Source organism: Neopelma chrysocephalum, unplaced genomic scaffold (genome assembly GCF_003984885.1).
Source record: "Neopelma chrysocephalum unplaced genomic scaffold, ASM398488v2 Primary Assembly neopelma1_98, whole genome shotgun sequence".
NCBI lineage: Eukaryota > Metazoa > Chordata > Aves > Passeriformes > Pipridae > Neopelma > Neopelma chrysocephalum.
The window spans coordinates 5,832,222-5,859,650 of NW_020897761.1; the positions used below are offsets into that span (position 1 = coordinate 5,832,222).

General features: G+C 35.0%; 1 protein-coding gene and 1 long non-coding RNA gene across 9 annotated transcripts in view; one reads left to right on the plus strand and one right to left on the minus strand.

Moving 5' to 3' along the window:
* KCNT2 (potassium sodium-activated channel subfamily T member 2) overlaps nucleotides 1–27,429 on the minus strand; it is a 118,861-nt gene that overhangs the window by 68,046 nt on the left and 23,386 nt on the right. For all 8 annotated transcript variants that reach the window (XM_027694775.1, XM_027694772.1, XM_027694770.1 and 5 more), the window contains exons 2-9: nucleotides 20,703–20,782; nucleotides 16,214–16,313; nucleotides 14,021–14,080; nucleotides 13,608–13,656; nucleotides 11,660–11,719; nucleotides 7,422–7,496; nucleotides 6,841–6,924; nucleotides 6,165–6,259 (exon numbers count right to left, since the gene is read on the minus strand). In XM_027694775.1, the coding sequence (XP_027550576.1) occupies nucleotides 6,165–6,259; nucleotides 6,841–6,924; nucleotides 7,422–7,496; nucleotides 11,660–11,719; nucleotides 13,608–13,656; nucleotides 14,021–14,080; nucleotides 16,214–16,313; nucleotides 20,703–20,782 (603 nt within the window). The remainder of the gene's footprint in view (nucleotides 1–6,164; nucleotides 6,260–6,840; nucleotides 6,925–7,421; nucleotides 7,497–11,659; nucleotides 11,720–13,607; nucleotides 13,657–14,020; nucleotides 14,081–16,213; nucleotides 16,314–20,702; nucleotides 20,783–27,429) is intronic.
* On the plus strand, nucleotides 7,939–11,990 carry LOC113973087. The gene is made up of 3 exons (XR_003536129.1): nucleotides 7,939–7,974; nucleotides 11,128–11,176; nucleotides 11,935–11,990. It is a non-coding gene; the product is annotated as an uncharacterized LOC113973087 (long non-coding RNA).

A 27,429-nucleotide genomic window follows, 5' to 3' on the forward strand; every position in this document is an offset into this window, starting at 1 on the left:
AAATAGAACAACAGAAATCTCTCAATCATATTGTTTACTGGCTTAATTTAATATTTCTATATATATTAAAAATAGGCAGATTTGCTTATAAATAATCTGTTCTTAATAGTCCATTTTAGAGAGGCTTTGTGAAGGGCAGCTCTCTATCATTTAGTCTATCTGATTATTTTTTATTTTAAGAAGAAGATGACTACTCACACTAAGAAGATAATTGAGATTGAACTTTTTAACCTTTATGACTTTGTTTTACAGACCACAGTAAATAGGCTATTCAGATTGTTTTTAATTTCACTGGTGTGTCTGTCTAGTTTTACATATTCCATTACATCAGTTGCACAAAGAATTCCCTGCATGAGGCATGGGAAAGATGCTGACCTAATTATTTTAGAAATAACTATGTAGAAACATCTAAAAAGATTAACAAAGGAAATATTATGTCACTACCAAATTAATAACTAAAATAGCATGAAAATCACTTTATAATTATCTAGGTTTCCATAGAAACTATTTTTGATGGATAGCCAAAAAGACTTCTGATTGGGCTTCACTACTTCTGCTCTCCCTATAATACACATGATTTCTGATCTGCCTTTCACAAAGAGCTAACTAGTTTTTTGGTAGCATACGTCCATATCCTATATTCTTTAAGCAGCACTCTTCAAGAGAACTAATCAACCATATGATTTTTTTAAGATCTGAACTCTTGAACTTAAACATGTAAAAATATTTTTTAAAATGTGCTATTACAAATACCACGCTGTCAACGAAGAAAAAAATTTGTGTATGGTAATATTTCTGTGTTGTCATAATCCAATAGTTCCATAAAAATAAGAAAAATTAATCTAAGAAACGAATTGTGGGTTTTATTACATTTTGTCATTGTAATTTTTCATTACACTTGCTCACCTTCTGAAAGGCTTTGGCTCTTAAGTACTAATCATATGGATGTAAGCAAATGGTCCCCTATGCCAGTAAAAGTGAAAAAATTGCGGCCCATCACACGAATTTGTATTCCAAAAGAATAGACTAGACTTTTATCTGATTTTGTTTCATTTAAATAGTCTAGCCTGCCAGCTATTTGTGGCAACACTGCTTTCCTATGCTTCTTGTCCAGCAGATTTCAGCAAAGCCACCTTACAAATTTCTATACCTAAAAAAGATAAACTCTGTATACAATATGTTTTTTCCTACCAAAGCTGTCCTTGTGTTCGGGCACAGTTTTTCCCAGAAGGCAGTATTTCACATAAACTCCAATCGAATTTACAGGTTATGTACTCACAAATAACAAATGGATATTTTGAGAAATGTTTTGCTGTTGACCTCCCAGAAGCTGCACAGCCTTTCCATTGTTCCATCACACGTGGAGGTGTTAAGGTAAGGTCTGAAATAGAGCTCAGCTCTAACTGTACACACACACAGGAAAACTACCCAAACAGGCTGCCCTGATTCCAGCAGTTGAGAAGCAGGACAAGGGTGGGAGCTGGTACAATGGATGTGCAAGGTACTGCATGTGCTACCTGGCCTACTTCTAGATCTGTTTTCTTATCTTTGGAGAGCACTGCATAGGAATATTTCAAAACAGACAATAGAGATCCTGTGTTTGAAAGAAGCAAGTTCCTGACAGATCTGCTTTATTTCAGAGAAAGAAAAGTACAACCACTATTCAGTACTTTGTGGGATTCTTGTAATAGTTGAATAATTTATTCTGTATTATTTACAGTTACTTAGAACTTTCAAATTATCTTGTATAATGTTCTAGGATTTAAATTCTGCAACTTCTGTTTAGTCTGTTAGGTCCTGAGACTTTATGTGCTTTACAACCCTAGAATTGCTGGGTTTTAAAAGACAGAATCACAGTTCTATTTTGTGCTGTCCTTGAATGCATAAAACCCCTCTAAATCAAACTGAGATTGGTCCTGAGCACTGAGACTGCTGTACAACAAAACATAACATCACAGACAGAACTGTAGACCCAAAAAGCAACATTTTATTCTACCTTATATAATCCACCAACACTCTTCATCCTACTTAAGGTTAGGCATCTTTCTTGGAGAATTGCCATTGTGGGCTCCTGATCAACACAGAAGGGTAGAGAAGCACAGACCTCCATGTGGTGATTTAGTTCCCTTCAGATCACCTTTGAGTCGTTTGTTTCTACTTATTGATAATAAGGGGAACTGGAGCACTGAGATGGCTTTTTTCCTTTAATATTTTGTGTGATTAATCCTTTTTTGGTTGGTTGTTTTTTTTTCTCTGACACAGCCTTCCAAATCCCAAGGTCTTGATTTGTCTTGTTTGGACTAGATCACTGTCTGGATTTGTTTTCATTCTTGCAAGCAACTTAATCATACTGTTTCCTCCAGATGAGAATTGTGACTGTGTAATCGACATTGAGGCTACAGTACTGACATTCTACATTTATGCTGTAAATTATTGTGTGGAAACATCCCTATTTTCTGATGCTGAAAGCACTGAAGTGTAAAAAACGTTGATTGACCTCAGTGAGCTTTCAAGGAAAGCATAAACAAAGTTTGTGCAGACTTCAATATGAAAAAAAGAAATGTCCATCTCAAACAGTTGCCATGTTCTTCGCAAGCTAATCCCTCCACAATGGTGATATATGACTAACACTGCTTTAGAATTCAAAATAAGTCTTAATAGATGATTCACTGTGTCACAGAAAGATGCCTGAAATAGTCATTCACTGTTATTTGTCTTCTTGAACAGTTTACAGAAATAATAAGTCTTCCATTTGACAAACAAGTGCAAACATCCATTAGCTAAATGACACAATATATATTTTGACTAGGTCTGTAACTTTCACTAGTATTCTATCAATAGTAACTGCTGAACAATCTGCAATATAGAAGTACATGTGTTTTAGTAGATGTATAATTGCTCTGGTTACAAGGCCACTGAAGTATTTAAAGAAAGAAAAATAATTGGATAGCCTAATCTGTCTTTAAAGTCAGAAGAGAAAAAGAAATCCTTGTACGTAATCTGTAAACTACAGATCCATGGAATTGGTCTTATGAATTTATTGATCTGCGAATGAGTTCCACCCCCTAATCCATAAACAATTATCACCAAAGATCCAAGAGTGGAGTAGAGCATAAACTTAGGTGTGATTACTGTTTGTTCTGTAATAATATTGAAAATTGGAAACTGTATACAGAAATACAAAGGAGCCTTTTTCCTACTATATCCTGAGTGCAAAGGACGGCTTGAATAATGATATCTAAAAATCGTGAGATTAGCCAACTAGTTGTTTTCATTGGAAAGCTCACACCTGAGTTATAAGGCATAAATTGGAATGTGTTTATGCGTGTAACCACCATAGGACTCTCACGTGGAGACGTAAATGATGGGTTTACAGATGATGCGTGAGGTGAAATTTAGTTAATTTTCTGTGGGTTTTCTGCTAGACATGGTAAAAGTTATTTTGAAAATACTTATATGCGGACAGGAGCATAGTCAATGAGGAGTTTCTCATAGCCTTTTGGACTTCTTAAAAAATGGTGTCATTCCCATACGAAGCTACATTGTGTCTCTTTCCACGTGTCTGTTAAAAAATGTGGCTTTGAACAGAACTCTCTTTTATAAAGTTATATTGACTTCACAAGTGCTGAGTAGCCAATGTTGCTATTGAAGCAGATGGTACAAGCAAGCTTATCAACCAGGAGCTAAGGAGGGCTATGGTGTTTCAATTTAATCCATACAGTGCCTTCAAGTTGCTGGTCAGCAGGGAGGCACGATGAGGGCAGGTATCAGTGGTGCCAAAAGGACACCATGGGCATGTCCCTCATGTTCCTCTGAGGGGAAAGAGCTCTGAAACTCTATTTGAGCTACTAATCTGGGTTTATTAATTTTGCATTACTGAAGCCATGGTGCTACGTGGACCAGGGCACTATTTCTAAATGTAACCAGAACATGGTTATGAAAACACACAGAACTTTTGAGTGAGCACCAGTCTTTTGTGCTACATTAAATGTATTGATAAATCTAGTGCTGGCTCCAATATGTGTTTGGGGGTAATGTAATTGGTTACTGCTTGCCACTGCAGAAAATATGAAAGATCAGCCTGGTGAAAGACATCCTTACGTGGACAGATTCCAGCAATGGACTTTGGTCCTCCCTCAGCATGAAGAGACTCATGTAAGCTCTAGGTGATGTCTCTTAAAATTAAACACTGTCTCGAATTCATCACAGATTTAACATAATCAGACATTAAGTTAATTAATTTTGATGATTTTTAATAATTTAAATATATAATCAGTAATATAAAGTAATAATGTGCAAAAATGCCCTTATATGTGTTCATGTAAACAATAGCAACAATTACCTAAACAGATTTCCAGTCTTAGGCAAGCTGCAGATGTTTGAACTACTATTCTTAGTCATTCCAAAAATGCTTCATTTCCTTAGTTATTGCATTACTGGGTGTTTTCATCTTACTTGGCTTATTTTGCAGTCTAGCAGGATCAGTTCTAGGTCAGTAAATAATGATCCATAATAAGGTAGTAGCCACAGCTGTTGACCCCAGACATAATTATGGTAGGTGAGCATGCCATGTTCTGCATGTTTTACTGTCAGTTATCACAATGCCTGTTGGTCACCATAATATATATTTTGTACAGCACTTCAGTAAAAATATTGAAGTAGGTAGGTAAAAAGTGTAGGCTTATTTACTCAATACCACCCTGTATTGTAAAAAATTAAAAAGCAAAAATAGAGTAATTTGAAAATGTCCCAAGTTCTACATGATAGAATTTTATGCATTCTTGTTCAACTATTGTAGTCCTTATTCATATAAAATTTTGTATTGAAGGGCCATAATATTCAATAGGAAATTAAATATCACAAAAGTTCATTAGTGTATAGAACAGGCAGCATTTATCATTATGCAGATGTGTCACCCTAAGACAAAGGGTAAAACTGGATCATTCATTTAGCTGCTGGCTAGAGCAAACTCCTCTTCTTGAATAAAGGATTGAGAGGGACAAGACTAGAAAAGGCCATGTGCTATTTTACACTGTTATTACCAAAAGCGTTAGGCAACACATAATAGTGACTATCAGAAACGCAAGCTAGAGAAATAAAGTAAGAGAAAATCAAATCACTGTCTCCAAAATGACACACCAAACTTTATCAGTATGCTGACCTAAAGGCATCTTGTCTGGCAAAATAAATACAGGTGATTTAGCCTTTCCATGCAGAATCATCATCTCTATTTACTGTCCCCTTGTACACCATCTTGTTTCACACTGTACACCATCTTGTGTTCCCCCTGTGTACAAAACTCACTTCTCAGGCACTACTGATGAGAAAATTCTATATGTTTAACAAGCTACTGAGCTACTTTATAACCAGACCAAAGACTAACATAGTCTACTTTATCTGCCTCCAGCCCTGGTTAACAGCAGATCCCTAAGCCATAATATAAAAATGGGACAATCAATTGGTGTTTCCTGTAGATCATTTCCTAGCCTCCAATAATCTGCAGCTCATGAATTTCATTAACCAAGTTTATTTGTATTTAATGCCCTCATAGATTTTTCTCCTTGCTTCCCATGTAAATTTAAGTTTTTCAGGTCTTTCAGCAAAACGTTCTTCAGAGTAACACATTTTGGTTGTTTGAACCTACCATCTACTACTATCAGTATTCTAGATTAATAAATTCTACACTTTCTGTAATCTGGATTATTAACAGGTATTAATAATCCCCTGTACTTCTTATGGGAACCTTGGTCAAAGTGTTAATTGCATACTTTTCATGTCTCTCTTCCACCAGTCAGAGGAAGATGACCTTGATATCTGCCAATAGAATTCTGTTGGTACTCTTCCAATGAGTGACTTTTCTGCTGAGATTGCACTCTTGGTACATATGTAAATTTTCCCCTACACTTTTATCCTGTGTTTTTGCATCATCTGTATTTCCTTCTTTAGAGTGAGAACGAGTCCCTTTCCTGTGCATACACATTCTGTTTCCAAAGCCAGTGTATCTGAACCCCAGCAGTGCCAGGTGCTAGTTAACACTTTCACTGAAGTATATTATTCATCTTATTTCAATGCATGGTTTCCACAAGGCCTGTTTTATCACCATGGAGTAAAGAAAACAACGCCAATATATATATAATAAAAACAAAGGGTTTTCGGCCACTTACCAAGTGAAGATAAGACATAATAAGGTGGATATTAAAATGAGGACTTGATTAAACATTGCAGACTGTGTGCGTTGGATGGCTCGGTGAAGATCATTCTGTGTTAATGGAAAATAGGTGTTATTTTTGGTTTTGAATTCATAAGCCATGAGCTGATTCTATAGAGGAATTATATAGTGCCCTGATAGAAATGCAGTCATTCAAATGCACTTAGAATTTGCTGAAAATATAGAAGGGTGCAAAAGAGCCAGCTGTGATTCTGTGATTATTTAACTGGTTCTTTGTTCATCCTGGCACAATTCTGATGCTATTGCAAGCTGCCTTAAGGTCTGTCTGCTCATGTCTAGCTTACAAATTACAGGCTGCAAGGACCAATTAGGGCCTAACAGTTGAGTTCTCTGCAATTGTGCATGAATGGCTGAGTAGCAAAAGAACCATCCACTGCCATTTCCTTTATTGGCACAGTAACAATTTATCCTAATTGAGATTTCATTTCATGTCTTATTTTTTTCTAATTTTGATGCAAAGCAGTTTAGTAATGGTTGACCGTTTGTATAATCTAAATAGAGATCTGGTTAGCTTCCTATTAAGGTTAGACTGTACTGCCAAAATCTTGCTAGAGACAATATACTAAAAAAAAATAGAAATTCTAAAATATTTATTTCCTTTGCATACTTACAATCATATTCTCTAAAGCATGCTTTGCCAGCCAACAGTTTAAAAATACAGGAATAAACAGGTTTCTTAGGACTGGCCAGAAAATCTGAAAGAAATTAAAAAATTAATTACAAGCTTTTCTAGGAATATTCTGAGGAATAGAGCTTTTCTATTCAAGCAGCAATGAAACACTTGTTAAAAATACTTACTATTAAGGGGTTTCTAGTGTGAGATATGGCTTTAAATAACATTTTTTCTTCCTTTGTGATTAACTGCATGCAAGATTATTTGATAAAATAAGAACTATCAGTTTTCACTGCAGACATGAGTGATTCTTATATTTTTATAATCAGCTGGCTTGCTTTATTGATTGTGCTGTAGTTGGTGTTAGAGGGTTTTGGGTTTGTTTGTGCCCTATCAAAAAGGAAGGAGGAAAGGGATCTGTATTATTACTTCACTCAAGTAGCAAAGTATTTTGTTGACAAATTTCTGTTCCCATAGGCACAAACTTGCCATCCACCTAAGATTCAAATTTACTTTAAAAAAAAATTTGTGCAGCTATAAAAGTGCAATGTGCAAATATATTAATTCAAATATGTTTACCGTGATGATGAAAGGGACAGCATTAATTATTTCCAGGAGAAAGGGTATTCTCAGAATTTGTTCCCAGATATTTCCCTTCAAAGAAAAGGAAAAAAACCCACAATGTCACAGTAGGATTACATATAGTTCTGATGAGAAATATATGTGATATTCCAATGAAACATATGGAATCTCTCCCACTACCTGAAATTCAGGAAGCTAATTCATCTCAGATTTAAACACATATGATGGATGTGAATATAGACCACTCTGAATTCTTTTTCTTACTGTTGATCATAATGAACCTCACATACTTTTAAATTTATATTTTTACTAGAGCAATTCTCTGATTCCATATGCCAATATATTTCCTCGCTATGACCTAGTTAGTAAACTTAAATGAATTCTAATTGTGTTAACTAGTCAACGCATTCACTCAGCTAATGAAGAGCTTCATTAAATTAAGTTTTCATTTTTTTCAGAGAATAATAAGCTCTCATTGTCTTCTATTGCTCTTTTAGATACCTTGGAATCACACACAGACATCCTGTCTCTGCTTTTTCACTCTTTAAAGGTTAGTTTACTTTTATTTTTATGTGCACAGCTACAGATAAGGAGGTGAGGTTCCTGTCCTAAGGAATTTGCTTTTCAGTGAATCTTCATACAAGTAACTGACTACCTTGCTGGCAAACTCTTTTATCTACAACTATTTCTACTTCTTTTTCTTAGAAGCCTCTAAAAGCTTTAAAATCCTACATTGCAAGGCTTTAGCTTTTGATTGTGCCAATTTTTTTCTTATCATAACATTTATTGACTTGGAACACCTTAAAACTAGAGACAACGCCCCAGTACAGCATTAAGAGTTGCAGAGACATATGTGCAAAGGAAATACCCTGCTCAGAAAATTTTACCATCAGATCAACTGCTTGAGTTACCCCTATGCACAGGTCACTGCCCTGTAGTCCATACTCATGTTTGTTATGAATGATGAGCCATGCTTTGTACATCCTTCTGATAGAAGTTTGTGGCAAAATATGCAAATATGTCATATTTTCCAAAGAAAAAATACCAGCTTTTCTCTTAATCTTGTTTCAATAGCATTTGGTAGTCACATTAGCATGGTAGTCACAGAGGTCTGGATATTCCAGAGTTTTTATTACTGTTTATTACTCTTTTTCTTCCTCTTTATTACTGCTAATCCTGCTATTAAGATATTGATTTATTAAGTATTAGAAAGAGGAATGAAGATAGGTGAGGGAAAGATAGAAGTATTCTATAGTGAGTCTTTCTTTCCTTTGCATTATCTTTACTCAGTATTTTTTCTCTGCCATTTGTTTTGCAGAGGGAAATAAGGAACAAATCTAGTATTTAATATTTGAATTAGGGCTACAACATCAAGTTCTGTATTTCTGCCACAAACACTTCAGTACATTTCAGGGCTTTCTGGAACTTGATCTTGCTTAGAGGTCTTCCCACATGCTTCAATGAAACTGGTATTAATCTCTTAAGTTACTTAGTGCTAGCAATAGGATGAGGATAATACTACTTTTTTTTCCCACATCTGAGCATTGGCTGTGAATGATTAAATGTTTGGATGAAAATCCATAGATTTAAAAAAGAAGGTAGTTGAACTTCAGCGACTTACAGCTTTACAAATGCTGGATATCAAGACTCCATCATAGGTAAAGCAATAACAATGCATGATATACCATGGCAGTATTACAAGAATTTGCAGTACAGCATTACATTTTCAGTTGCAATAACATATTCTTTCCTGTTAAAGTAACTATCAGATATAACCACTGAAAATTAAATACAAACTTCATAGCATATAAAATTCTTTTTCCATTTTTAAATTTTCACACCTGGAAGCCATTGTACCTAAGAGGCAAGGATTGTCATCTTCCATGTAATTGGTGGGAGTCAGGTATACCAGTGAAATTATAAGGCTGTAAACTGAGGGTTTCTGGTAAGAATAATCAAAATAAAATCTGATTTTTCAAGCTGATCATGATTTCACTAATTTCCTTGTTTTTAATGTTAAGAGCTTTCTTCTTTGCATTATAGAGAAGAAATGTCACATAATTCACTTGTGCAGGCAAAATGCCTGTGTGGATGGGCTCCAGGTAATTAGGGATGCGTGCAGCTGTAAGATTCTGGCTTCCACATAAAAATGCATCATGTTGTCTGCAAATCTGCCTTTTGCAGTGAGAATGTGTGGTACTGCTAAAAGCAGCTAAGACTGTTTCTGCACAAGTGATAGGGTAGGATTGCCAGGTGTCTGTGACAAGTTTTGACAATGGAAATTTCTGATGCAGACATCTTTCAGGGTTCTGGCCAAGGGCAAACCCTCGTGTAGTGGTTTAAACTGTGAGAATGCAGATTGTAAACCATTCCTTCTTGGATTCAAGTGATCAGCACTGTAACACAGTTCTAAATTCTTTGGATTCCTCCCCGTACAAAGGCAATAACAAATGCAAATTCACTGTACAGTAGTAGCATGATACACTACTATGTCCTTGCTATTCTGCATGTTGAATCATTTCTCATATGTCATCAACCAGGTACCAGAAAGGTAAATTCCTTGGAGTATTCTCATAAATGATTGCTTTATTTATTTTACAGGTTATTTGTGAAATCCTACTAATGTGCACATGAGTACAAACACAGTCATCTTCTTCTTGTTCTTTTCTTCCTGGCTAATTCTCTGACTTATACCTAAATTGTAAAAGTCTCGAAAGTGCTGGAATAAAATAAGTAATCTGTCACAGATTTACATGAACCAAGACACCTTTGGTCACCCTGTGACCAAGTCTTACAGTGAGAGAAAGAAGAGCCTTCTTGGCTTTGAGAGACTGCTGTAAAACTAAGAAAATAGGACCAGAGGAAAGAGGGTGTTTTGCATCAGCTGCATTGCAAAACTGCATTTCAGTACTTTTATTGTTCCTTAGATTAGTCCTTAGATATAAATCCTCCCTTTATGGGGAGTGGAAATACAGCCATCATAAAATTGCCTTAACTTCTGTGACAGGTATATGCAGCAAATCAGGGCAGCAGAGCTTTACATCCATCACAGTCTAATAAGTGACTTCTCATGGAAGCTGACTTGCCAGGATTTCTCTCATCTTCTCTACTCACTGAAATTGGTGCAGATCACAAGCAGAATGGATAAGGATAAAATGCTGCCCAATAAATTCAGGAACAGTACAAATTGTGATTGCCCTTTACTATTTTACCACTAGGCATGTAAATTTTGGATTGTTTCTGCCTATAATTGGTTTGCATTTGTAACCACCAACTCCTAAATAACACGTGCTCCAAGGATTAAGAAGAATAATTTTTTAGACAGCTTCTTAGCATTATTGGCCACTAAAGGAAACATTTATGGCATAATCACTTCATAAGCAAACAAAAGAACAAGTCTCTAAATTCAGTGGTGGCTCTGATAGCTACTGAATGTTATTAATATGAAAAATAATAATAAAAAAGATGATGCTCCAAGATATTTTCAGCTTTAGAAACCAAATCTTTGTGTATTTTCTTTGATAAATGATTTTAAATTATTTTAGTACTTTTCTCCTGAAGGTACTAAAAATGCAGAGAACCTAAAACTCACTAGAATAGAGCATATGAAAATGAAATTATGAAAACTGAATAAAAACATTGGAAAAACATAGAGGAGAATGCAAATACAAAAATACATCATATTCGCTTCAAATGGTTTCAGAGCATTTTGCAAAGATGTTCCAGTAGCATCAGCGAGATGGATAACACAAGTATGTAGATATCCATAATTTTATTTTTTTTTAAAGTACTGTCTTGGCCTAGTTTTTTTGGTGTGCAGTTTTAGAGGCCTGAGACTTGAGTTATACATATTGAGTAGCTATAGCTTTGACATCAATGGGAATCGTGTGCAATACATTATGGATAGACAGAAAAAACTGTGCAACTGAAAAATCAGTATCAAAGAATAAAGATCACTTCGGAGAATGTGTTTTTAAATTACAGTGTGCCAGTGGACAATGGAAAATAAGGAAAAATTAATTTCTGACTTGCACTTACTCTCTAGATATTGAAGTTTGCTCATAAATTTAGGAAACAGGGCTGCCTGTGACAATATCCATCCTCTAGAAGTGTGTTTTTCTCAACTTTTTGCTCGTTCATCAGTGTGGGCACAGGCACATGAACTTTATACTGAAACATTTAACTTAGTTACTTTTTGCAATGAATTATGCCTAAGAGAAACTAAAAGTACTTACCTTGTAGCTTAGATAACTTAGCAGTAGAGTTTCAAAGAGACTTATTACAGCCACAGAAACCTTCAGTGAAGTGAAAAAATATGACTATTAATACTGGCTTCTATAGAATATATGCTATTAAGCATTACAATGAAAATAAAAGATAACATAAAACAGCTTTTCTGTCTATCCTCTGAAAACATCTCAGCTAACAGCATTTAGGATGAAGCTTAGATATTGGTTTTTTTCTGAGTAAAGCACAGGCTACGTCTTGAGTCTCGTTACTCTTTTCCAAGTACAACACTCCGGAGATCCAGCAGCATGGCCTTTCCACAGTGTTCAGAGAGCTGCATACACAGTCTGTCAGACTGTTTCTCAAGTCTCTCAAGTTTCATTTCTCTGTTCCTAAAAGGTAGTAAGACCTTTTCACAGGACAGAGAAAGAGAAGAAGGAAGCTGTATAAAATGGAAGCCAGTCACCTCTTTACTTTCCTGTAAAGATGTTGTGAATATGTGGAGAAGCAAACACTCTTCTTACTGTGTATAGTTCAGAAAGTTGAAAAATTATACAGATGAATCATTATTGATTTTAATATTTAAATGCAGCTGAGATCAACTTACTAGCCTTCACTTAGACTATATATTGTTAGTGTATGTATTACGTAATTTAAAAATATTTAAATAGTCAAATATGAAAATAGTAAAAAAAAATACTTGGAGCTTCATAGATATTAAATAACTATAAAACTTATTTGTATAGCAGGTATTTGTATTTTAATGCATACTGTGGGAATATTCTATCAAGATGTACAAATTTAGCTGGAGCATTAAGTCAAACAAGCCTCAAGATTTCTCATTTTAAATTAATGCTCACTATTACTGAAAATTTGGAAGAGTGCACTATTTGCACTCACAATATCATTAGCTGGAGTTAAAAAAGATACTATGGATTAGAAAATGATTAATATATCCAATCAAAGTATATCAGTTTCTCCAAGTGATTATTACTGTTTTATATAAACAGGTTATATTTTCCAATAAAAAATAAATCTTTTTTTGCAACTGTTGTACATAATCTATTATGAATACACATGCATACACATAAACATAGGTATAAATTCCTCTGTTTATCAAATAAACTTACTAGAATAAGACTATTCATAAGCAAATAAATATCTCAGTATTTTTTAATTAAATTTTAGAGTAATCTGAATGTCTAGGTCAAAAATGATTCAAGCGAGGAATTGAAAGATATTTTCATTAAGGGATTCTTTGCTTAGAAAAATTGTGTATTACAGAGGTACAAATTGTCATAATGGCATTGCACCAATCATGGTGAAAGAATATAATGGTGTATATACCATAATGGTATAACCCTTCTGGAAACTTAATTCATTCTCAGTAGAAAAACACATTTCACAGGGAGAATTCCAACAGCACTGTCCTCAAGTTAAAAAAAAAAAAAAAAGGTGCTCCTAAAATGAGCAGCCCTCAGGACACTGAGGATTGAACCACAAACTTCATGACATCGCTCACAAAGTACTGATATAGTGCCTCTTTTGTGACATACCCCTCTACACGTGTAAGCTTCTATATTATGGAGTAATTTTAGGTATCTAGTGTATCTAACAAGAAAGTCCATGATGCATGTCAAAGGCTACTCATAAGCAACTCTGAAATTTAAACTCATCACTAGAGTAAACAGTGACTACTTGACTCAACGGAGCTTGATAATTCTAAGAGAAAGACCATCTAATTCTACTTTTTTAATAAGCTTCAATACATTGTAAATATATTGTAAAGCCATATAAATTCAAATCAGTTAGCTCAGATAAGCTTATTTTTTGCTGTACTTGGTGTTCAAGTAGATTTCATTCCTAATATCAACTTTAACATTGCTACAATGCTGTAAATCAATATCATCTACAGTTATTAAATGGAAATCATTGAATTGGTCATTTACATATTACCTGTAATCCCCATAAAGGTAAGCTTCGGTTTACCCAAATAATGGGAGACCTGTTCATTATAATAAGAAAATAAACATGAAATTAATCAAAATCTGGTATTTTGAACAAAAAAGAAAAAAAAGCTGTACATGTGACTGGAAATTAGAGCATCCATTCTTTTTCTGCAAAGTATAAGCATCAGATCTCACAGGAGCATCCAGTCCAGCAGGTCACTTAGGCAATCAGAGAAACAATTACAATATTAAAGGCAGCTTTGAACAGTCAGAAACACAATTGCTTGAGAGTTATAGAAACATCACTATTATATGTTAACCTGTCACCATTTCAGATGGGAATGAATTTGTCTTCCTGTTTTCCTCCCCTTCCCACCATTATGCAGACTTTTGGTTTGCTTTTGTAAATTAGGAACTTACCAATCAATTGTTCCAGGTGTGTAGTTTTGATTGGTGGAACAACTCCGATTTAATTCCTTACTGATGTTGTCACACCATCCATGCAAAGTCCATTTCCAGTAGCACATGTAGATGGGAACATAGTCATAAAAACATATGGGAGGAAAGGGATATTAGTGACATTATTAAGTATTCTATAAAATACGTACAGTAGTTTGAAATTCTAGGCAATGGATACAGACATTTTTAAAAATAAAGCAGCTTTTAGAAAGGACAACTGTATGTGCTGTACCTCTATAGATAAAGGACTATGAAACATTTCAGGTTACATATTTTAAAGATTTGTCTTCAAATCTGTTCTAATTTACAAACAAAACAACTGAAATTATACTCTGCAAAGCTGAACCAAGTATACAATATATACTGAAGATCAAGAGATACTAGAAAACCTATCACATGGATAGGCTGTGATAGAAAGAGCACATATACCTGCCACAGTCTCAGCAGGAAAGACTGCAGCAAACTCCACTTGATATCCTCTTCTGAGGATGTGAGGAGGGCCGGAGATTAATGCAGCAGTAATTCAAGTACAAAATTACTAATACCCAATTAAAAAAAAAATTGGCTGCTATACACATATGAGGTTAACTTGCCCTGAATTGCTGGAACAAATCCTCCTCTCAAATGGTCATGTGAGGATGTGGGAATATATACTTCTCTAAACAAGGAAAAATATCCTTGCTTATGCTTGGCAAGCAAGGTCAGCGGGAAAGAAAGGGATGTGTAGACCATAGATTAGCAACAACTGTATTTTTATCAACTATCAGTGGACAGGTGGCAAATTGTATCCATTAATAAGGATGCTTTATGTCTTAAGCTCTTTCCTGTACCACTTGCTGTGCCTGAAGGAGTAAATGAAATCTACCAACTTGTGCAGGTATTTCTGAAAAACAGGAAGTAAATCTGATGAGAAGCATTCCTCCTGGATTTGTCACTTTAAAGAGAAAAAGGCAAAATGTTTTCTGTGGCCACAATCTCGGCACGCTGAGTAGTTTCTTTCCTTGGGCTGTGACACAGTACCTAGGAATTACTTTGTCTTTCATATTACCTCATTTTTAAGAATGCATTCAGGCGGTAGTTTTGGTATCAAGCCCTCAGGATCTCTATGGATAAAACCATTGATATTAATGGGGTAAAATTTGGGCACAGGGCTGGTTTGTCTGGCACAGCTTCTAGGACTGGGGTCTTAGTGAGCATGCAGGACTTGTCTGAAACTTCTCAGCCAGACAAATGTTATTCAGAGACAGAACAAACTAACTAGTCTCTTAAATGTACCACAACACAATATAAGGGAATAACATCTATAGAAAATATAAATACAGTCTCTGGCTGGTGAATTGTTAAATATTTGGATTGCAGGAACAAACACGTTAGGAAAGGTGTGAGGAATTCAGCAGTCTGCAGATGACTATGAATATGGATCTTTGCCTATAAACAGGAAAATATCAAAGTATACCTCTGGCAGTACTGATGCTCTAACCTGTCCTGCATACCCAGACATCACCTGCAGCATAACATGCTCATTTGGGCTCACTAGAGGTCTCATGACAAAAGAATAGCAGCATGCCAGAAACTATGATTAGATGTAAACTTTTAAGTCCCTGAGTTGCTGTGCTTAATATGCCTAAATTTCTAAGGATGGATTTTCTCTTCTCCATCACTGTGAAAAATTTTGCAAAAACTTCACTGCTTGTTTCCACCCTCCATTTCCTCTTACTGAAGAGACATTCTAAGATACATGTAAAGTAAAAAACAGGTCTTTGCAGGTCTTTGCAGGGAGACTTTTTCGTGGCCCTAAAGTAAAATCCTAAAAGAATTGTTACATAAACTAGCCATCAGATATTTGCAATTTTACATAGAAATGTTACATAATAATACAACCAAAATATATATGTTTGCACAATTATATCTGATGCACAGTATCTAAGTAGAGAGCCAGGATTATTTTAGCAGTAAAGTGAAAAAATAGTATTGTTATTTTAGTTCTTATTTCCATTCACAGTGTAAGACTAGCTTTATAATTCATTCAAAATAACTCTAAGACATAAATCCAAATCCCTGTTGACAGAATATCAAGCATGTATTTGTTAATTTATTTCTTATAACTTAAACAATGCTTTAAGAGCAGAAATGAGAAAAAAACCCAAACGTTACCATCCAAGTCCTTGTGTAGGATCATCCAGGAGCACACGAACTATATATAAGAAACAACTTAGTAGCTTGAGAGAGAAATTGAATAATCGTATTCTCAGACCTATTTTGAAAACAAAAGAAAATAATGAAATAAATCCAGGTTTTTAAACTCACCTTTAAGGTAAAACTAAAAGGAACTGGAATAGCCATGGGGTAACAAAGCAAAGGTCCATTTAGCCAGTCACCTGTCCCTGACAATTGGCACATCACATGGAGGAATGCAAGAATAGACATGTTGGATACACATATAGTGCACTTTTCCATCTTCCAGAAATCTCAGTGGGTTCTAACGTAAATAACTACTCAGTCATTTGTTTGTAAACTACTCTATGCCATTCCTCTTTACTGATGCCATTTTTGTACCTTTGGTAGTTTTAAAAGTCCACCTTCTTGAAAGGGAAACTAGAACTAGATAATGCTTTTTGAGATGCAAGATACAGCAACATGAAGAAAACATACTTTCAACCATAGGCAGATGATATACAATGGAAAGTATTTAGATATTAATATCTGAAAGTCCTCATGCAGTAGCTTCACATACAGAATATATTAATTCTACCCCAACTTATAAAATATTTAACTGTAGTTATTTAATGTTGAAGTTGAATCATTATGCATTCAAGAATCAGGACATCTGAAAGTCATGCTGAATGCACAACTGAACTGAATCAACAACTTGTTCTACAGACCATGTGAATATTGAAATGTTCTAGCTGAAAGGATATACCACAAATACTATCACAAAATATTACAGTATTCTCCACAAACATAGGTCTACTGCACAAAGACAGGATTCCTTTAAAGGGATCCACATGGACACTTACTCATCACACAGGCTCATTGGAGACATTTTCTGCTACAGTGGAACTTCACTGTATTTTTATGCAATTTTGCAGTCATTAGAGGATTAGAGTTTAAATTTTCAGTATTGCTATTAAATTCAATAGACTTTTTTTGCTAGTGTAAATATTTGCATCTGACTCTTAGTTTTAAGCTTTCATTCACTAATTAAAACTGTTAGTTGACTAATGTTAAATGGGTGGAGATCACTTTAAGCATTAATTGTTTTTTCAATCTTGTGGACTGAGAGTCCACTTCTGCACAGCTGAACCCTTCTGCCCAAAGCAGAATACTGTTGACTGAGCCTTACCCAGATGTGACTACATTTGCACCTAGTCATAGTAAGGACAGTATGCTTTATTGTTGTGCTGCAAATACTTCAGCAGGTCTGCTGAACTCAATATAATTACTTACGTGTGCATACATTCCCTTTTAAGGAAAGAATCATAATTATATTATATTACATACTTTTTGACTTTACTCGGTCTTAAGTTCAAAATCGGCACCTTACAGATAAAACTTGATAAATCACTTTTTATATCTACTGGTTCCTTTCCCTTTAAAACTTAAATCTGCTACAAACACAGAAAAATAGAAAATGGAGTCTTAAATATACTACCACGCAATTGCTGGAAGAAATCTTACAGTTTATTATACAAAACTCCTTACTGTTTTTAACTGTGAAGTTGCAGTCATCACATGAGAACTGCATGGATTTTTACTGCATCTTGATTCTAGGGGTTAAAATCCTGTGGACCATGAGAAGTCCCACAGCTGTTACTGGCAATTTGATTTGAGAACATTAACCTAATGATTCCTGCTGTCCTATCAAGAGTAATTAGCCACAGGCAATTTATTCCCTAACAGTGAAGGGAGTGAAGTAGTAAGTGGAATGGGAGGCTGCATGAAGGAAGAAAGTAAGTAATGTGTGTAAGGTGTTGTCATCCTATTATTTGACTTGGAGAGTGCTATGATCCTTGTTTGCAGCTTTTTTTGAACTGTTGGTGAAGAAAACATGAGTTGTTTGTTTGTCCTAACCCTTTTGTGGAAGTCTGTTGGAGTATGAATGGTTGCCATAACAACTAGGCTATTACAACTAGAAAAGCAGATAATGTTTAAAAAATAAAAAACAAAACCTAACAAACAAAAAAAGCCTATCAGGAATTCTTTTCCTCGCCAATTTTGTGTTGTTTAACTTTCTTTGATGAGTACAGAAGTCTGTTGTTTTTATTCTGGTTTTTAGCTCTGTGAATGTTAATCTTGGGATGAAACACTTATTTTCCACATTGGTTTCTAATCATCATTTGAAATTTCATGTTGGTTTAAATGCCAAAAGAAAATGGTGCTTTTCGGATTAAAAACTACATCAGTACAAGGGACCGATGTTCCTGCTTGCTGCCTTAAATTCTTAACCCTCAAAACCTTAGTTCTGATAGATCTAGAACTCAGGCTTTGGATATCTCCATAGGAATGGCTGTTCCCAGAATGTGAGGCAGGGTTTTCACACTAGACATGCTTTCATCTCAGGGTTCTGGTCACTGTCCATATAGAGTGCATATCATGGCTGGGGTTATATATAAAGTAGGGCAATAGAATAGGTCCTGTACCTTGATCAGGTCAGTTATTAAAATACAAATATGAAAGAACAGGCTTCAGGTCTATACTGTTTCAGAAGGTCACCTCTCCTAGCTCTGTTTGCCTTAGCCTTTAGAAACAGAGTGTGCTGTCAGAGGGAGCACATGTAGTTACCCTTGCTAAAGTTTTGGTAATTAGTTTAGGACTAATAAAAGTATTTTTTCTCCAGTAGAAATCTTCTGTAGCCTCATAGTTGGGGATGTCACATGTGAGTTGGAAGCAAAGCATGTGTTCTGCTGTCGTGGAGATCTAGGATTTCAAATGTGGCAAGGAGGGGGACGATCACCAGAGAAGGCATTTAAAATAGGTTTTCAGTTATTATTCTGTTATAAAGGAAGCATTTCATATATCTGTTTGCTTGGTGTCTATTTTTGTACTCTATTTCACATGCTGTCAACATGGTCTGCTTGACTTAATTTCTTTTTCTTCATTCACAGCCAGATTTTTCAAGTGGCAGGGTCATTTGCACAGAATATCTCTGTATTTTGACATGGGTGCCAGAAACTTGTATTCAGCTACATCAATCATATACTGTTATTCAGTTATTTGTTTTTTAATGAGAATGTAATTTCACTGTGTCTATGTAACCAAGTTGTTACATACTTCTGTTTTCTTTAAAAGAAGAATTGATAATAACAATTCAAAATCTATTACTTCTGTGAACTAAATATAACTATGTCAAATCTTAATGTTTCCTGCTTGGTTTGAACAAGTATTTGCTATTTTTGCAGGCATTCACTAGTTCTAACTGTGACTTTCATTTTTATTATAAACTCTTGATGCTTTCCTTGCAAGCATTTTTGGATATTAATTGTCAGACTTAGAGAGCTGATCTAAACAGAGTGACAGAGATACCAGATGAGAATTTTACAATCACCTTTCATTATTCCTTTTTCTTAAGTCACTAATACATTTCTGGGTTTTAGCAAAATCATCTCAGTAGCAGCTGGCTTTAGGAGTTGGGCCAAAATATACTGTTAATAATTTATATCTCAGTGATGGTTATCTTTTATTCCCTCTTTACTGAATTGAAACTTCACTTATTTTTTCCCTTTGAGACTTATTTTAGGCTTTGATAATGCAGTGTGTGATCTTGGCAAGTACAAGCAAGTCATACAAATATGTCATCTTTGTCTTTTTTTTCATACATTGTTTGAACTTGGTTAGACATTTGCTTGCAGAAGATTGAGTGAAAGCTAAGTTGATATTAGACATAAATGAACACTTGTTTTATCAGTTTAAACCAGAAAAATAATGAATAAAACAGTTGATATTTCAAACTACTGGCCTGTATGTGATTTAGATGAGAATAGTATTCTGTAGACAACTCATATAAATTCTAGAATTGACTGCTCTGATTGACAAAACCATTTGATATTAAGCAAAAACTGTTTGGTGAACGTTTAGTTTGGTTTAGTTATACTATCTGAAAAATTGCTGATACCAGTGACAGTTTTCTGAATGACAGCACATACATCTTTAATTTTTGAAGGAAGGGTTTCAGTGCTCTCACCAAATACAGACTAAGATCTAATATCTTTGCTTATCAGCTCCCTCATACTGCTGGGCAATAGATTCCTCCAGATTCAACGGGAGGATTGAATGAGTTCACTTCAACGAGTGGCAGGTGACTGTGTCAGAAGCAGGTTTTTGGAGATTATATTTTGGGAGATTCTGGTTCTGAGTATTTGGACATGAAGCAAGATAAGCAGAAGCAGTGTTTGAACTTACTAATTCTGACTACTTTGTTTTGGGGATTTTTTTTTTTCTAAATTAAGATGAATTTCCCATGTGTGCCTATGTAAGTGTAATAAATAATGCATTCCCTGTGGATGAAACTCCTGAAACTTTCTTAAACCTGATTCTCCAGCTAAAACCCAGCAATTAATTCCAAAGCCCATATTGTTGCCTTCAATTGAATTGGATTTTAGTCAAAGTGTCACAAATATGCTTAACAATTAATGCAATTGCTTACTTGATCTTTGGTTTTTGATGAAGAAGAGCTTTAGTCTCTCTTTAAATGTATTTTCATTCATATAGAATTCAACTTGCACCCTGAAATATAAAAGGAAATATTAGAATTGTATGTGAAAGATAATAAAGTAATATTTCAAATTAATTTGTTTCCCTATTTGTTCTATATTCTTTATATAAAACTAGAGGAATATATAGAGTGTTCAGCCAAAAGCTCATTTCGCTTCAAATGACTCATGTTAAAAGATTTAAAAAAAAAAAAAAAAAAAACAAACCACCAACAAACAAAAACTTCTTTGTTTATCCCCCTTAGATGCAGAATCACTTTCATATTACTTAGACAGTCTACACTGCAAAATAAGAAGCATCTATGCTTTTGGTATTTTCACTGCATGATTATTCTCAAATTTGCATCTTGGTAGGGAAGATTTCCTTGATGTTCAGGTTCAGCCTTCCATCTCAGTTTAACTCCCTTCCTGTAAAATTGAGATTTTAATGATTCTTCCTTTTTCTGCCTTGTTCACATCTCTGTTAAGCATTCGTGTCTCTGTTCACTTGTTTGTATTCACCTTTAATCAAATGTTCATGCCTTGAACAAACTTCTCTCTCTGAGCTTTGTTTTTTTCACAATAAAATACTGAGATCCAAAAGCAAAATTATGGTGCAATCTCCCAACATTATACAGAAAATAACTCCCCTCCTGATTATATTACATCAACAGTAACATCTTTTCTTTCCTCCATTTCCCTCAGATCTGCCAGGATGTATTTCATCTTTCTGTCCCTCAATTCAGTCTGAGTACAACTAATGCAATAGTTATACAGACTAGAAGAGAAAACTGTTGCAGGGACTGGCAAGGGAAGCAGGTGTGCATTAGTTGTATAGAAAAACTTTGGCTATTCCAGAGTTGTGGAGGGGTGCTGCTCGCTGTAGGATGAGTGCAGCATAAGTCTCATTTTCATGAAGTCCCCGCTCTGCCCAACTTACTGAATCTCCCTCACCAGCCCAGTTCTCCTCCAGCAATGAATCTCTACTGTGGCACAATTTCTGTCCCTCCCTGAGAAGCCAGTCCTCGGTTTGAGAACTGTTCCATTATTGCTAAAGTGACATCACACAAGTGACCCTTATGTCTCACTTCTTCTATATATCATTTGTTGCACAACTACATATACTTTTTCTGTTCATAAGCATGCTTGAACTTTATTTCAGCAGTCTTTCTTCAGATGAGTGTACTTCAATTACTTATTTATATATGTACTGACATATTTTTCTAGCATGATCCTGGCTTTAGTTTTTCCCTTCTTGCATGTGAAGCCTGTGCTGAAACAATTTTTGTATAATCTAGTTACCTGCAGAGTCTCTCTTCTGCTCAAGTACTTGTCTATACCATATATTTCTGTACACTTATGGAATTGGAGGATTATTTATGGTATATGGGCCTAGAATGGGTGCAGTCTCACCTAATGGGACCTTTTCTGAACTTCTGCTTATTACCAGAAGTTTAGGCACAGAAGTTTGTTGGACAGGGTCATATGAAGAAGAGTCCAGTTCACTCAGTGAGGTTGGTTAATTTTAACTAGTCATTTACCTTTAGTTTGTTTTATTGTAGTGTTCTTGTAGAATGGGTGATTACACAGCTTCCTATCAGAGGAAGCAAAAACATAACCTTATTTTTAAGAATCTATATTTTCCAAGGTACTTACTGTCATTAATGCAGTGACAGTTTTAGTGGGAAACATCTCCCATGATTTGGCAGCTGCCACATGCTAAGTGTATATACTTAATCTTCAATGATATATTTCAGTAGGTAAACAAAGTGGCACAAGCCATTGAAGTATAGGTTGTTATTAAAGGATGCACAGTATTGGTGTTCTTTTTCTTCTTTTCTTTTTACACATTCTAAACTAATCTCTCAGAGTTTTCTGTAGGAAAATTGCAGTAATCACTTATGAAAAAGCAACATGTTAACAGTGTGCCATGATTTAATGATAAAAAGGAAAGAGGATGTGGGAGCTAATCACCCTCCTATCACTACCATTATGAATTGCACTGATAGCCTTCTAACAGCTGTCTGTTTTTCTTTCCTAGTAACCTCTGCTCACAGCAGACTGGGATTCCACAAAGTAACAGTTTCCATAGCAAAATGGTTTACAAATACTGCTAATACCATTTCTCTGGCTCCTTCTCCCCCTGATTTTCTTAAACTTTAGTTAAAATTGTAGTGGCCTTCTACATTTGCAGAAAATACACTGTCATGCACTTATAATCAATGTACTCTCGTGATACTCTGGCTACCAGACAGAGAATATTTCACTTAGTCAACAGTGACCTTCAAGAAACAAAGTAAAGCTAAGTATGAATTGCTGAAGGAGCTACTGGCAGGGATAAGGACAGAAATCTCCACATATTGACTCTGCTTTTCATTTCTAGGGAGAACACTCATTCTACTTGAACACTTGTAATCTTTTAATGGTTAATATTTTACCTTGTGTATTTGCTCTTTTCTGTATTTTTCCCACTATGAAGCGTAACCTAGAAGAGGAGTACTTTGAGAACATACCACAAATAACTTCTGATCCTCCACTGAAATATTAAGATCATTTCATAGCAGTAGTAGTGAAGGGCTTGAACAAGCTTTTTCTGGACTTAATTAGTGCAAGGAAGTAAGTGAGTGAGTGAAATTGATTGTGAGATAAAAAACGTGATTACTCTGTTGCAGGATAAGTGCTATCTGGAATTTGATTCCAAGTAAATGGTTTTGATGAAATGGCACACAAGCAGATCTGTGTGAAAGTGTATGTATATGCAGATCATCTGATGCACAGAATAGATTTGGGTTTACTCTGCATTTATAGTGTAAATAATTTAAAAGTGTAGTTTAAACAATTTGTGTTTCATGTTTATTATCTTCCTGTAAAAGACAGCTGTAGTACAGTCTACCCTAACCAAAGGAAATCAAGCTGAAGGATTAAAATGCTATCCCTTGATGATGGTTACAGGGACAGAAATTTTGATGAACATAAGGATTGTATATGCAGTCAGTTAATCACTTCTGAATTTTTCTGTGCATGTAGTAGACATTGAATATTCCATGAAATACTGGGTTTGGAGGTTAAAGAACAGTTCTTATGCTTTACTGACTCTTGCTTCAGCTTTGTTGAAAATGCACAAATACCTGATATGCCTGTGGCAAACCTGAGGTTATATGATTGTCTTGCAAACACAGTGTGGTGGTCCTTATCTTCTAAAAATTAAATACCATTGATAGTAATCTTCACTAGTTTAAACCCAAAGAACAGTGATGTCAGTGGAACTTTCAAACTGTAAGAGGCATCTTGAAGTACCCAAAGTACAAGTATACTCTGCATTCTTATAATTCAGTTACGATGTAATTTGAGTAGAACATTTTAATGTAATACAAAGTATAGCAGAAAAATCCTAATTCAGGTCAGGGACACTAATGCAAAGCACTTCTGATGGCTGTAAAACACTGGGACCCATCTGTCTGCACTCTGATTACTTAACTCATTTTGCCTGCATTTTTCCATTGCTATTTACAATGCCATTCTAACTCCATAGCCACACTTTAGTAACAATATCGCCATGCACCCTCAAATCCACAAATTATCCTTTCGTGCCAGAAAGCAGTAGATTTGGCAGATATAATCACTTCAAAAATGAAAGCATGAGTTGGATTTCTTGCTATGCGCATGCTAAGAGCTGTAAATGTTTATGCTTACTATTTATTGATGTTGGAATGAAGAAAAGGCATTAACTGTACAAACAGATTCAATCTGGAAAAAAACTACATAAATTTATTTAAATCCATCTTTTTAGGACTATGCTGATGAAATCTAACTCTTGCAATATGGCCCTGCACTTTCTTAAAGATGATTCTACCAAGTGTAGAATAACTAAAACTGACAGGTATGAGGTCCTTTTCTGATGGGGAATTTCTCAGTTTATTATGAATAACCCAATGAATATTTCCAAGATCTCTGCAGAACTGTGTTCGTGCAATATTGTCTTGTAGATCCTTTATGATATCCAGCATTGTGAAAGCACGTGACAGAACACAGGTTCCACACTTTCTAATTGTAGTATGCAGGATTACCTAGTGTCTCTAATTTTCCCAAAACAAATACTCCTCTAAAACACTTAATGCAGTGCAATTGTCTGTCTCAAATTTGAACTGTAATGTCACAAAGACATGTTGGGTTATGTTAATCCTTAGAGTGTGTGCTATGACATCTGCACCTGGGCGTTTCTTTTGTTCTTTCCTTTCTACAGGTATATTTGCTTCAAAGCTCCCTTCTATATCAGTGAACCTGAGTTAATCTATCCTGTGATGTTTTTCCAGTCATATCTATATTCACTTGATTATGTAATTGGATGTTAACATAACTAATGGATTTATAGAGATCAGGTGTTACCAGTGTCACTGTAAAAATCCTCTGCATTAATGAAGTAAGAAATAGCATGAGCTGAGTTCAGCCTGATCACAAGTTGTAGGAAAAGGATTAAGGATGCAAAAAACTCTTTAGAGCTTAGAACTGTATGTTGTGCTCAAATTCCTTTTTATGTATTTTTCCCATAAGTGCTGCTTGTTTCACTTGAAACAATTCTGACAGTATCAGAAAACTGGCCAAACTGAATTTTTCAAGTTGCACAAAATAAAATTTTGTACCTGCAATTAGAAGAAAACCCTTCTTTGTAAAAGCAAACTTTTCCTTTACTTAACTGTTCAAAAGCCAATATGCTAAAAATTTAGTCCCTGAATTGATTTTTTTTTCCTTACAATTTAAATACTATAAGTATGTATATATTTTTATGTATATAAACAGAAATGTATTTTAAAATCTGATTGTGACCCAGCTCCATGTTCCTTTTTACAATCAGCTGGCCTCAGTTACATAAAACTGTCTTTGTGAAACCAGTATAGGTCCATGGCAGCAATTTAATATTACAGCAGTAGAGATAGGAAATGACATTTATGTTTCAAACATCTCTGTGGAAAATATCTTCAGTTTTTCATTCCTTTGAAAGAAAGATTTGTAAGGGAAATTGGTAGTATGCATGCTTTTCAATCAATTAATAATACTTTTTTTTAAAACCCCCCATTCATAGTCTTGCATATTCAAAAAAGAAATTATTATCTCAGTCCTGGACTCATGAAAACCAGTGAGAAATTCACTATTCTAGTAATGGTGCAGTAATAAAAAATGAATTTACATTCTGTATTATTTGTCATTAGAACATTTTTTAAGGAGAAAATACTACGAAGTTTTACTATGGGGAAAAGAAATCTCAGAGTAATCTCCCTCACACAATTGACTTTTCACTGCAAATATACTTTTCTGTTGCAAACTATTGCCTGAGGTGAGAAAGTTAATAAATCAAACATGAATGATGCATTAAGAAATAGGGCATTTGGAAGCTAAATTTTGAAAGAAAATCACTGAAGGAAGATATTTGATAAATTTAGTAAAACTTCTTTTAAAACTTTATTTTTTCCCCCAAAGCATACAAGGTGGGGAAATAGATATTTTAAAGTGATTTTATTGCATGTGAAAATAGCTCTTTTTAACTTCTGGACAAAAATAATTCACATGTAGGATATATATACAGAACAGAGCTACTGCAATGGAAATCCATTATGCAAGGCTTTTTTTATTGCTTAAGTCTGAATATCAAAGAACTCAGAAATGGGATATGCTTCATGAGTTTGATTCCAGGCGCTGTTGTACGTAGTTGTGCCAATTAACCAGACCTGAATAGCAAAAATGTTAATTTGTTGCCTTTTTTGTTGTTTTTGGTTTTTTTTTTTAAATGGTGGCAACTACTTGTCAAAAAGAGACTTGAAACAAACTTGTTGAATATCAAGCATATTGTGATAACACCTTTCAGTCTCTGTCAGCCTGGATTTAACTCTAGACTTTAACTCCTAACTTAGAGCGTTAGGATCAAAGTACATAATAACACATTGCAACTACTTCTTTTTTTTTCCTGCTCAAATTTTATTCTCTGTTCATCTGGATGATTTCTCTGTTGCTTTCCTGAAATTATTCTTCTGTACCAACTTTTCCCTTTGCCGTTCAACAAACATTTAAGTTTGGTTTTAAGGGAAAGGTTGCTTCGCTATGAAAGGCAAGGGGACAGTTGGTGATTCAGGAGTAACAAAACTTCATTAGGAGGAGGACAGTTCTTGTGTCTAAAATGCCCTGTTCCTCTGCATCACAACTGCATCCCTATCACTTGTGGATCTTCTAAAACAAAGGTTAGATGACAGATCCAGTCTATTCTTTGACTCTGATAGGTGAGGCATACACAAGGTCAAGCTTCTTGCCTTAGTAACCTGCACACATTGTAGAAATGAATTAGAAATTACTGTTCTTAGAGTAACAACACACCTCAAGCTGTTGATTTAAATTTAAAGCATTTCTACTGCAGTACTCTAAAGCTAATCATTGCAAAGCCTTTATTTTAAGATATTTATTGATGCTTCCCCAAATTCTGTCTCCTTGTAATACTGCTCAGTAATTGTTACCTTATTAAGATTCATGTTCTCTCAAAAGAAAAGCCCCTTAAGTATTTCCCCAATTAGGCACACTTGTGTCTACACTGAAGGCAGTCTGCAGAGTCACAGTTAGTTTTAGGAGTTTTCGAACCATCCATATTTACCTTCTTGCCTCCAATCTCTTTCTTTGGTCCTCTGAGACCTTCCTCCT